General features: G+C 44.3%; 1 protein-coding gene across 4 annotated transcripts in view; it reads right to left on the reverse strand.

Annotated features, from left to right (window-relative positions):
• mpp2b (membrane protein, palmitoylated 2b (MAGUK p55 subfamily member 2)) overlaps nt 1–12,949 on the reverse strand; it is a 55,007-nt gene that overhangs the window by 2,252 nt on the left and 39,806 nt on the right. For 3 of the 4 annotated variants that reach the window (XM_021565085.2, XM_036946431.1, XM_021565087.2), the window contains 9 exons: nt 9,255–9,431; nt 8,755–8,910; nt 8,271–8,498; nt 6,336–6,467; nt 6,109–6,211; nt 1,954–2,022; nt 1,578–1,739; nt 544–746; nt 15–143 (listed from right to left, as the gene is read on the reverse strand). In XM_021565085.2, coding sequence (XP_021420760.1) covers nt 15–143; nt 544–746; nt 1,578–1,739; nt 1,954–2,022; nt 6,109–6,211; nt 6,336–6,467; nt 8,271–8,498; nt 8,755–8,910; nt 9,255–9,431 — 1,359 coding nt within the window. The remainder of the gene's footprint in view (nt 1–14; nt 144–543; nt 747–1,577; nt 1,740–1,953; nt 2,023–6,108; nt 6,212–6,335; nt 6,468–8,270; nt 8,499–8,754; nt 8,911–9,254; nt 9,432–12,949) is intronic. The other variant, XM_021565086.2, reaches the window with a different exon arrangement.

Genomic DNA, 12,949 nt, shown 5'->3' on the forward strand with positions numbered 1-12,949 from the left:
AGTCTGGGACTCACCGTTAACTGTTTGGTCATCACTCCGGCTTCTTTGGCAGACTTGTTCATGGCTTTGAGGACCTCGTAATCTGGAGCCTCAATAAACACCACGTAGGGAAGGAACTCTGACGTCCGCAGAACCTTAAGTGCCTGTAGCGTGGAATGAAATCGTTGAAAAGTGGCTGCAGCAATATATCATTATTAACCCCGCTAATGACGTAACGAGCTACTGAAATTGGCCACGAATCACTTGAAAATGTGTCTCATTCCGTTTCATCTCTGTAATTCAAACTCTCGCTTTGGTTAAACAATAAGAAGATTATGTCATAACCCTATTACTTTACTATGTGCCGAAGTTTGGCATAGTGGTAATGTAGCCAACAATCTAAAAATAAAACAATACAATATGAATGGGGGGAACGAATTCAGTTCTCCTTTAAATGACAAAAAAAAAGGTCCAGATCAACCTCTTCCCTGGACATTGTTACCCCAAAAAATGTATAGAGGATGATATCTGAATGAATATAGATGCCCAGATGCTATAGTCTACCTGTGGGTTGACATCCAGGATGCAGATCTTGCCAGAGTCCACCACCTCGTGGATGGAGTTGATCTTGGTGCCATAGAGGTTCCCGTCGTACTCGCCGTGCTCCAGGAAGCGCCCGTTCTTAATGTCCAAATCCATCTCACTGCGAGTCATGAACGAGTACATCTGTGCATCCTTTTCATCCACCTTGGGTTTCCTTGAGGTAACTGTTGATCAGTGGTGGAAAAAGTACCCCATTTTCATACTTGAGTAAAAGTAAAGATACCTTAATAGAAAAAGTAAAAGTGAGTCTCCCAGTAAAATTCTACTTGAGTAAAAGCCTAAAAGTATTTGGTTTTACATGTACTTAAGTATCAAAAGTAAATGTAATTGCTAAAATATACTTAATTATCAAAAGTAAAAGTACGAATAACAAAACACATCCTTATATTAAGCAAACCAGACGGCACAATTTTCTTATTTTTAAAATTGAAGGATAGCCAGGGATACACTGGCTATTGTTTACAACACTCAGACATCATTTACAAAAAAAGCATTTGTGTTTAGTGAGTCTGCCAGATCAGAGGCTGTAGGGATGACCAGGAATGTTCTCTTGACAATTTTTCCGTCCTGCTAAGCATTCAAAATGTTAAGAGTACTTTTGGGTGTCAGGGAAAATGTATGGAGTAAAAAGTACATTATTTTTCTTTAGGAATGTAGTGAAGTGAAAGTTGTTAAAAATATAGTAGTAAAGTAAAGTACAGATACCCCCCAAAAATACTTAAATAGTTTACACCACTGCTGGTGATGAATACAGATTGATGGTTGTTGTTGTCATGTACATTAAGGTATAGCAACTGACAAATATAGTGCTGAACGCACACAGAATCACAAAACGTAGTCTTTGTAACTCATACAAAGTAAAGGTATTTTGTATTTTTTAATTGTTTATGTTTTTTGTATACTTTTCTAATGTGGCATTGTTTACAGAATACCAGAGTACATCAAAGTGTCAGTGTTTCGTAGCTCTGTCAGTGTTGAATGTTAGTACTACTCACAGGGGATGGTGGTCCCATAGCGCAGGGGGTCTGACACCAACAGTTTGTTCTTCAGACTACGGCGGCCCACTCCCTGTGCTCCAATCAGAACCAACGTCTTCCGACGGAACGGGGAAACCTTGGCCACCTCCTCGTAGATCCTCAGCTCATGACGATCAAACTCTGAACAGTCAAAGTATTCATATCAGATATCCGCATTACTGACGGTATTGCTTTACCTAGTCGAATTCATGCTGCACCTACTCAATCTAGCATACTGCATTGACAACAGTTTACACGTTTGTCTAATAATGTTTACAACAAGTAAAGACAACATTCGCCGCAGTTTCAAACATTGTTACGTTCACAAATGGTCATGTTGGTACAAAAAACGCACCTGCATTTTTGGTCGTTAGATACATCATCTTTTTCTTCTTCTTCCCGCCCATTCCAGAACAAAGAGGACCTGTGAAAAGCAACACACAAAATGTTCGGTCTTTATTCAGTACTTCTCAGCCCACTTCAATTGAATCTTTATCAATTTAATGAACAGCGCCTGCCAGTCAGGGTCTGTTGCCTTTTACAGTGTTGCTGTTCTGAATCGTAAATCAGGTCTGCTGGGGGTGCAATAGGTAGCATGTACCACTAGAGGGCATTATGCCTCTGCATTACAGTAAGGATGACACTCCATTTTATTGCAACATTACAACTGGGAATCACTGTTACTGCCCAGTCGTCTCCTCCGTATTGGCCGGCAGGTGGATTTTGAGGACGTTTGTTTGAAGCGGGGACAACAATGGGCATGACATAACCTTTTGATGTTTGTTTTATGAAAAGAAATACGACTTTGATATCGACACAGTGGATCAATATGTTGATGGGATGCATTAAAAAAGCTGGCCATTTGACAATGATCACTTCTGATTTTTAAATATGTCTCAATCACATTAAAATCCTAAACTGCATGCTGGTTCCAATGGCTTAGTCGGTAGCACCATGGCAACGCCCCTGTTGTGTGTTTGATTCATACATTCAATACAAGTAGCTTGGGTTAGGCATTTTATATACACTGCTCTAAAAAATTAAGGGAACACTAAAATAACACATCCTAGATCTGAATTAATGAAATATTCTTATTAAATACTTTTTTCTTTACATGGTTGAATGTGCTGACAACAAAATCACACAAAAATGATCAATGGAAATCAAATGTATCAACCCATGGAGGTCTGGATTTGGAGTCACACTCAAAATTAAAGTGGAAAACCACACTACAGGCTGATCCAACTTTAATGTAATGTCCTTAAAACAAGTCAAAATGAGGCTCAGTAGTGTGTGTGGCTTCCACGTGCCTGTATGACTTCCCTACAACGCCTGGGCATGCTCCTGATGAGGTGGCGGATGGTCTCCTGAGGGATATCCTCTCAGACCTAACTCCTGGACAGTCTGTGGTGCAACGTGGCGTTGGTGGATGGAGCGAGACATGATGTCCCAGATGTGCTCAATTGGATTCAGGTCTGGGGAACGGGTGGGCCAGTCCATAGCATCAATGCCTTCCTCTCATGCCACATGAGGTCTAGCATTGTCTTGCATTAGGAGGAACCCAGGGCCAACCCCACCATCATATGGTCTCACAAGGGGTCTGAGGATCTCATCTCGGTACCTAATGGCAGTCAGGCTACCTCTGGAGAGCACATGGCCCCCCCAAAGAAATGCCACCCCACACCATGACTGACCCACCGCCAAATCATGCTAGAGGATGTTGCAGGCAGCAGAACGTTCTCCACGGCGTCTCCAGACTGTCACGTCTGTCACATGTGCTCAGTGTGAACCTGCTTTCATCTGTGAAGAGCACAGGGCGCCAGTGGCGAATTTGCCAATCTTGGTGTTCTCTGGCAAATGCCAAACGTCCTGCACGGTGTTGGGCTGTAAGCACAGCCCCCACCTGTGGACGTCGGGCCATCATACCACCCTCATGGAGTCTGTTTCTGACCGTTTGAGCAGACACATGCACATTTGTGGCCTGCTGGAGGTCATTTTGCAGGGTTCTGGCAGTGCTCCTCCTTGCACAAAGGCGGAGGTAGCGGTCCTGCTGCTGGGTTGTTGCCCTCCTACGGCCTCCTCCACGTCTCCTGATGTACTGGCCTGTCTCCTGGTAGCGCCTCCATGCTCTGGACACTTCGCTGACAGACATAGCAAACCTTCTTGCCACAGCTCGCATTGATGTTCCATCCTGGATGAGCTGCACTACCTGAGCCACTTGTGTGGGTTGTAGACTCCGTCTCATGCTACCACTAGAGTGAAAGCACCGCCAGCATTCAAAAGTGACCAAAACATCAGCCAGGAAGCATAGGAACTGAGAAGTGGTCTGTGGTTACCACCTGCATAACCACTCCTTTATTGGGGGTGTCTTGCTAATTGCCTATAATTTCCACCTGTTGTCTATTCCATTTGCACAACAGCATGTGAAATTTATTGTCAATCAAATCAAATCAAATCAAATCAAATTTTATTTGTCACATACACATGGTTAGCAGATGTTAATGCGAGTGTAGCGAAATGCTTGTGCTTCTAGTTCCGACAATGCAGTAATAACAAGTAATCTAACTAACAATTCCAAAACTACTGTCTTGTACACAGTGTAAGGGGATAAAGAATATGTACATAAGGATATATGAATGAGTGATGGTACAGAGCAGTATAGGCAAGATACAGTAGATGGTATCGGGTACAGTATGTACAAATGAGATGAGTATGTAAACAAAGTGGCATAGTATAGTATAAAGTGGCTAGTGATGCATGTATTACATAAGGATACCGTCGATGATATAGAGTACAGTATATACGTATGCATATGAGATGAATAATGTAGGGTAAGTAACATTTATATAAGGTAGCATTGTTTAAAGTGGCTAGTGATATATTTACATCATTTCCCATCAATTCCCATTATTAAAGTGGCTGGAGTTGAGTCAGTGTCAGTGTGTTGGCAGCAGCCACTCAGTGTTAGTGGTGGCTGTTTAACAGTCTGATGGCCTTGAGATAGAAGCTGTTTTTCAGTCTCTCGGTCCCAGCTTTGATGCACCTGTACTGACCTCGCCTTCTGGATGATAGCGGGGTGAACAGGCAGTGGCTCGGGTGGCTGATGTCCTTGATGATCTTTATGGCCTTCCTGTGACATCGGGTGGTGTAGGTCAATCAATCAATCAAATTTATTTTATATAGCCCTTCGTACATCAGCTGATATCTCAAAGTGCTGTACAGAAACCCAGCCTAAAACCCCAAACAGCAAGCAATGCAGGTGAAGAAGCACGTGTGTCCTGGAGGGCAGGTAGTTTGCCCCCGGTGATGCGTTGTGCAGACCTCACTACCCTCTGGAGAGCCTTACGGTTGAGGGCGGTGCAGTTGCCATACCAGGCGGTGATACAGCCCGCCAGGATGCTCTCGATTGTGCATCTGTAGAAGTTTGTGAGTGCTTTTGGTGACAAGCCGAATTTCTTCAGCCTCCTGAGGTTGAAGAGGCGCTGCTGCGCCTTCTTCACGATGCTGTCTGTGTGAGTGGACCAATTCAGTTTGTCTGTGATGTGTATGCCGAGGAACTTAAAACTTGCTACCCTCTCCACTATCAGTGTTGCTTCCTAAGTGGACAGTTTGATTTCACAGAAGTGTGATTGACTTGGAGTTACATTGTTTTGTTTAAGTGTTCCCTTTATTTTTTTGAGCAGTGTATATCACATACCGCATGAATACACCCCACAAGTGTCTACAACAGACCCAAGAGGAGTCTTAGCGCCTTAGCAGACTGGCACTTCCTTCAACTGAAGTTACATTTAAGTAGAATCTCTTATCCAGAGTGACTTGCATACATTTTCATACTTTATTGTACTGGTCCCCCTGTGGGAATTGAACCCACGACCCTGGTGTTGCAAGCACCATGCGCTACCAACTGAGTCACAAGTGAAGAGAAGGGAAGCAGCTGCAGGCAAGGCTGCAGGCTGACTCACCACCCACCACGTGTACTGGTGTGCTACAGACAGACAGAGGACACTACAGTATGAACGTGACCTGGCCCCTCTGTTTAGAATGAGCTTAACGAGGAACAGATTGAATCAGCCCGCCTGTCTGAGTCATTCCTCTCTAAGCCTGCTGCTTATTTGCTAGTCCCTCTTCACTGATGAAACAACCGTCTTGAAGGTTGACTGGGGGACAAGCAGAGGCCTAAAGCGCACAGCGCAAAACACCCAGAGCAACAAATATTCCTTTAGTCTACATTTATGCTTCATGGTTTTTTTTTCCCGTTTTTTTTTTCGTCTTGTGGACCATATTGTTGTGCATTCAGACAATAATAAAGTATCATCGCACCTTATCTCTGTTTGAGTTCTTCAGCGTCTTGTGTTATTTCCACGGCAGATGTCAGAGGAGTAAACGTGTTCAACTTGTGCATTCAGAGCGTTATCTTTAGCGTGTAGAAGATGTCAAGCTACTTTGTGTCTTCCAGCCCGTATGGGTTATAATACGGTATAAGGAATGACGCATATATAATATACAGCACCTGCTGTAACCAGCTCCAGATCTCTCTTGACAAAAGCCTTCCTCTTCTCCTCCAGGAGCTGGCTGGGGATGAGGCCTGCACTGCCCCCCTCCAGGTGACATGCCTGTGATGAAAAGAAATGCATAAAGCTGTCCTGTCACCATTTTAAACAACAACACAATGTAAACTATTCGGGATAAACGGGATAAAGTGAACGAATTAAGAGTGTCCATTCAGAAGTGACTGACCTGCCACCAGTTGAGGTCCTCCTGATTGAAGATCTGCAGGATGTCTCCACTGCTGAAGCCCAGGCCTGCCTCCTTACAGGGGATTAGGTTGTCATGGGACGGGTCATAGTCAAAGTGACACTTCACATAGGCCTGAGGAAGATGGAGAGGGCACTGGGTAAAATATGTTGTCTACTTAGCTCGGTCACCTCAGCATACACCCGCACACAGTACAGAGAGGCGGTTATTGTTGATACTGTGTAATACACGGAGTTGAACATCTCTTTACTGGACTGGATTCATTTTGCACTTAAGGGGAATTTATCATCTACTATCAACATGTACTGTAGCACCCACCTGCACATAGATCCTTATATGGAATGGAATTGTGTTTTGACAAACAGTTTTTCTCATGATTGGCAATGTGCTGTGATGATGGAGCAGTTTTCCGATGCAAGGGAAATGTCTATACAGACAACAGCGTCTAATCTGTCATCTCTCTCCCTCTCAGAGATAACATTCTGCAGCAGCTCTCTGCTCGGACAGCTTGAAGTCGCCTCCGGCAATCAAAACACTTCCAAATGAACCCGCGTTGGTCGTCATGAAGAAATTCAAGGGAGTAACCACTCAAAATTTGTTGTCCGAACCTTTTGAAATACGCCCCAACATATTTCAAACGAATAGCCCAGACCTGATGTTATCCAGTCGGCCATGAGGGGCCGATTCAAAGGCACTCTTTCAAACGGGCGTCTGGCCCAGGGCCTCAGTCCAGCTCATATTGGGCCTTGGCTGGTCAGTGGAATGGGATAGACAGTACAGAGCTGTGGGTTATTGGCATGACATGAATTACTGTTATTTGAGACAGGTGTCCTGTCCTGTGAGCTTTTCCTTCTTCGCTTTCATTTGGGCCATTCTGTCGCTGAGTACACTCAGTCTATAACACTCTTTGGCTCCTTTGAGACCCTGTGACCAAACACTCACAGAGCTAAGGACACTATACCAACAACAAATTCAAAGGCTGGGCCTATAAATGGAAAGGGGTTGTTTAAAATAAGTAATAGTAACCAGTAATGTGTTTTGTGTGTATTCATTCAGGGTGCATACTAAGGGGAACAATCCACTATTTTGAATAACTTACTTACTGCAAAAGTTTAAACTCTTGCAAATGGTGTGAAACTCTTAAACACTCTTATATACAACGTTTTGAGCTGAAATACTGAGGATGTGGCTGGAAATCATACATCGCTAACATTTTCTTTCTAGTTGAAACAGATCTACTGTACAGATCAGTTGTTTTCCCCCAGGTTGTTTTTGGTTTGCTCTAAATCCTACTCACTCCAGTAGCTAATTAATTATTCATGAGAGAAAATCATTTAGTAGGATTATATGGGGTCAATTTCACGCCATATGTATTGAATTCAAAATCAAATCAATCGTGAACATGAAAAATAAAGTGCGGGTGAAATAATGTAATGTAATGTATGTTGAAATCAAAAACCAAACAATTGAAAGTATAATATATAGAATTGTAAACAAAAATAAGATATCAAAAGCAAAACTGCAAAACTTGTTAGCAAATCATTTTAAAGTGAGAGCAAAACTCTATGACAAATTATTTTAAAAAAAATATTTGAAAACTAATGCAAAAATCTTTTCTGTTAAACTTTCCCAGCAACCAATCCTTTTGAATTGCATATACATCTGAAAAGATTTGATAGGTATAAGAAATATGGTAATAGCTCTAACTGTACTCCGACAGACTAAGTGGATCTTTTGGGGCATATTGGATACACCTATCCAATGCTTTCAGATCTAATGAAGTCAAAAAACGGATATGGGCTACGGTTCCAATTAGAATGAATCATAGGACCCTAGGAATTTCAGCAGCTGTTGCTGAGGTCATATGGGTCAATGTATGGGGTACACCGAGGGATCAAGGGCCAGGGCTCAACTCACCTGGCGTGGGGTGTGAGGCTCCTGGTAGCTGGGGAGGATCTTGAGCACCACGCTGCCGCTGGCCTCCTTTAGCATCTGCTGGAGCACCTTGGGGTCATTGCCCACCTCTTTTGCATTCACCTCCTTGATAATGTCACCCACGTAGAGGAGGCCCTGCTGGTCGATCATCCCGCCATGAAGGATGCGGGCGATCACCAGCTCTCCACTCTCCACCCGAAATGTCACACCCTACAAAGACAAAGATGTAGCCCTTTATTTTACCATTGGTTTTTATCTACCTGAGCCGAGTCAAAGAAGACGAAAACATCCAGGACCATGACTAGAAGTACTAACAAAGGTTTAACAAGGACCACCATTTTGTTTTTCAGTTTCATAAAGAACCACACGACAACTCAACACACATTTGCACATGTAAACCACTGTAAAGCCATTTCAAAATGGCTGCCATGGTGTCCAGCATTTCTTGTCCATCACTGAGTCTTACCAGATGCTCTCCAGACACCTTGCGGATGCCCACCATCCTGACTGCATCTGGGGGCACAGGCTGGTTGTTGAAGGCAGCGTCCATGAAGGAACAGGGGCTGGGAGGAGGAGTCTCAAAGGTCTTGGAGGCCACCGAATCATGGGTTTCCATGAGAGACTGGACCAATAGGGACAGAGGATCAAGATGTGGATGATTGCATGGCACATACTGTACGATAGAATTGTTAGAGTAAGACAGTAATATTCACAACTGATCTTAAGAAGACTGCATTGGATACATTAAGCAAATTAGCATGGCACCCATGGTAGCAACACCAGTTAGGACAGTTTCCCTTCAGTAAGGGATTTCTTTGAGAATGGAGTAGAAGTCGCAGAGTTGGAGTGCTGATCTAGGATCAGTTTAGCCTTTTAGATCATGATGAATAAGATTGCATGGACAGATTGCGTGATCCTAGATCAGCTATGATATCGAGCATAAACGAAACCGTTGAGTGTGTAGACCTGGAAGTGTGGCTCCTTCAGTATGCACGCCAGTTCGTCTGCGGCCTTGCTCCTGTGCGTGAGGGGAGTGAGCTCCTTCAGGATGTCCTGCACGAGCTCCATGTTGTTGTCACTCACCGCCTCCAGCCTGGACTCCTCCAGGTTCTCATGGGCCTGCGGGTAGCAGGGAGACGGGAACTGAAGGTCAAAACGTTATTGTTAATAACTAGCAATCTTTGTTGGTCATTTTAGCCCATTGCAGTAATTATTTCTACGTACTATTTAGCAGACACGTTTATCCAAAGCAACTTTCAGTGCAGTGAGTACATACATTGTGAGTACATACATTTTAGTATTCCAACCCACGACCCTGGCATTCCTAGCGCCATGCTCCTACCAACTGAGCCACACAGGACCAATAGTACCAAATTAGAGCAAATATATGGCAAATCTCGCGACGCACTTAGGCCGAACAAAGAGTCACAGAGTATTTACTATGAACTCAGTTACTTTCTAGCAATAAAGTCACTGTCCTGTAAAACCACAGAAAACATCTAAAGAAACACAGTGCAACTCCCATGCAGCAACAAACACACTTCGAGTCACGACTTCACCGAAAAATATGTGTCTGCCCTAAAACAATCAGATACACTGTGTGTTTTCTCTCTGTGCTGTGGAGCATCAATATTTTAGTTTATATGAATATTTCACTTCGTCTTTTGCACTGAGGGCACTGGGCCTACTTTACTGAACATGTCCTCACCTTTTAACACGACTGGCCTCTGGCCCACCACCCATGTGGGACTTATGAACTAAATCATAATGTGCTCGCTCCTGCCCCTCAATCTCCAAGTGTTTATTTCCCATTAACAGAAAACCCTCTAATTCATTTAGAAGTTTGAAATGCTGCATAGTGCTTAATTAAATGGTTCCACTTTATATCAACTTATGCTGGCTTCAACCTTTATACGGTACATACAGTGTAATTACAATGTTGAGGCAGTGTTACAGTGTTGAGGCAATGTTACAGTGCTGAGGCAGTGTTACAGTGTTGAGGCAGTGTTACAGTGTTGAGGCAGTGTTACAGTGTTGAGGCAGTGTTACAGTGTTGAGGCAATGTTACAGTGCTGAGGCAGTGTTACAGTGTTGAGGCAATGTTACAGTGTTGAGGCAGTGTTACAGTGTTGAGGCAGTGTTACAGTGTTGAGGCAATGTTACAGTGTTGAGGCAGTGTTACAGTGTTGAGGCAATGTTACAGTGTTGAGGCAGTGTTACAGTGTTGAGGCAGTGTTACAGTGTTGAGGCAATGTTACAGTGTTGAGGCAGTATTACAGTGTTGAGGCAGTGTTACAGTGTTGAGGCAGTGTTACAGTGTTGAGGCAATGTTACAGTGTTGAGGCAGTGTTACAGTGCTGAGGCAGTGTTACAGTGTTGAGGCAGTGTTACAGTGTTGAGGCAGTGTTACAGTGTTGAGGCAGTGTTACAGTGCTGAGGCAGTGTTACAGTGTTGAGGCAGTGTTACAGTGTTGAGGCAGTGTTACAGTGTTGAGGCAGTGTTACAGTGTTGAGGCAGTGTTACAGTGCTGAGGCAGTGTTACAGTGTTGAGGCAGTGTTACAGTGCTGAGGCAGTGTTACAGTGTTGAGGCAGTGTTACAGTGTTGAGGCAGTGTTACAGTGTTGAGGCAGTGTTACAGTGCTGAGGCAGTGTTACAGTGTTGAGGCAATGTTACAGTGCTGAGGCAGTGTTACAGTGTTGAGGCAGTGTTACAGTGTTGAGGCAGTGTTACAGTGCTGAGGCAGTGTTACAGTGTTGAGGCAGTGTTACAGTGCTGAGGCAGTGTTACAGTGTTGAGGCAGTGTTACAGTGCTGAGGCAGTGTTACAGTGTTGAGGCAGTGTTACAGTGTTGAGGCAGTGTTACAGTGTTGATGCAGTGTTACAGTGTTGATGCAGTGTTACAGTGCTGAGGCAGTGTTACAGTGTTGAGGCAGTGTTACAGTGTTGAGGCAGTGTTACAGTGCTGAGGCAGTGTTACAGTGCTGAGGCAGTGTTACAGTGCTGAGGCAGTGTTACAGTGTTGAGGCAGTGTTACAGTGTTGAGGCAGTGTTACAGTGTTGAGGCAGTGTTACAGTGTTGAGGCAGTGTTACAGTGTTGAGGCAGTGTTACAGTGCTGAGGCAGTGTTACAGTGTTGAGGCAGTGTTACAGTGCTGAGGCAGTGTTACAGTGTTGAGGCAGTGTTACAGTGCTGAGGCAGTGTTACAGTGCTGAGGCAGTGTTACAGTGTTGAGGCAGTGTTACAGTGCTGAGGCAGTGTTACAGTGCTGAGGCAGTGTTACAGTGTTGAGGCAGTGTTACAGTTTTGAGGCAGTATTACAGTGTTGATGCAGTGTTACAGTGTTGAGGCAGTGTTACAGTGTTGAGGCAGTGTTACAGTGTTGAGGCAGTGTTACAGTTTTGAGGCAGTGTTACAGTGCTGAGGCAGTGTTACAGTGCTGAGGCAGTGTTACAGTGTTGAGGCAGTGTTACAGTTTTGAGGCAGTATTACAGTGTTGATGCAGTGTTACAGTGTTGAGGCAGTGTTACAGTGTTGAGGCAGTGTTACAGTGCTGAGGCAGTGTTACAGTGTTGAGGCAGTGTTACAGTGTTGAGGCAGTGTTACAGTGTTGAGGCAGTGTTACAGTGTTGAGGCAGTGTTACAGTGTTGAGGCAGTGTTACAGTGTTGATGCAGTGTTACAGTGTTGAGGCAGTGTTACAGTGCTGAGGCAGTGTTACAGTGCTGAAGCAGTGTTACAGTGCAGAGGCAGTTTACAGTGCTGAGGCAGTGTTACAGTGTTGAGGCAAGTACAGCGTAACTACAATGCTGATCCAAATTAGCACCAGAGAAATGAATAAGAACACTGAGAAAACAACTCAAAGAAGGATATCAATACATAGCAGTTAATCTGCTGCTGCACAGCCTATAAAAATAGATCAGATATCATTTAACATTCCACCGCCCTGCTACGTTACTCCCAAACAGACACAAATAACCATGTTGTTTTATGGGTAGATTTACAGAGACAGTCAATCCCACAGAGACATGCTCCCATGGGCCTGTTGTCTGGTCTGGCAGCTATGGCTGTTTGTTTACGTGACGGAAGGGAACGGGCCCCTGCTGTTGAACAGGATATGAGTACACACAAACACTTGCTCGGACGAGAGAAACACACACAGCCAGACAGACGGACGGACGGACAGACAGACAGATAGACAGACAGACAGACAGACAGAAAAACAGACACACATACACACACACACACACACACACACACACACACACACACACACACACACACACACACACACACACACACACACACACACACACACACACACACACACACACACACACACACACACACACACACACACTGTGTAGGACTCTTCTGCAGGAAGACTGGGTTTACTCAATGTGCTTTGGCAAGGGTCTGGCAACCTTGTGGAGCAAGCTGTCAGAAAGTGGTCCTTGGACAGCAGAACAACACAAATACTGCTGCTTAGATCAGGGGGTGGGGAGACAGACAGCCAGAAGGTTCAGCCCTCTTGGAATAGCTACCTTTAGTCTCTGCTGTTGTTGTCTGTCTTTATAAGGTCCTTCACAGGCACATTGAAAATATGGGAGGCTGAAGAATCCAAATAGAGCGAAAGGACTGCGTGTGCATATTAAGTCTTT

This window comes from Oncorhynchus mykiss, chromosome 16, assembly GCF_013265735.2.
Source record: "Oncorhynchus mykiss isolate Arlee chromosome 16, USDA_OmykA_1.1, whole genome shotgun sequence".
NCBI classification, from domain to species: domain Eukaryota; kingdom Metazoa; phylum Chordata; class Actinopteri; order Salmoniformes; family Salmonidae; genus Oncorhynchus; species Oncorhynchus mykiss.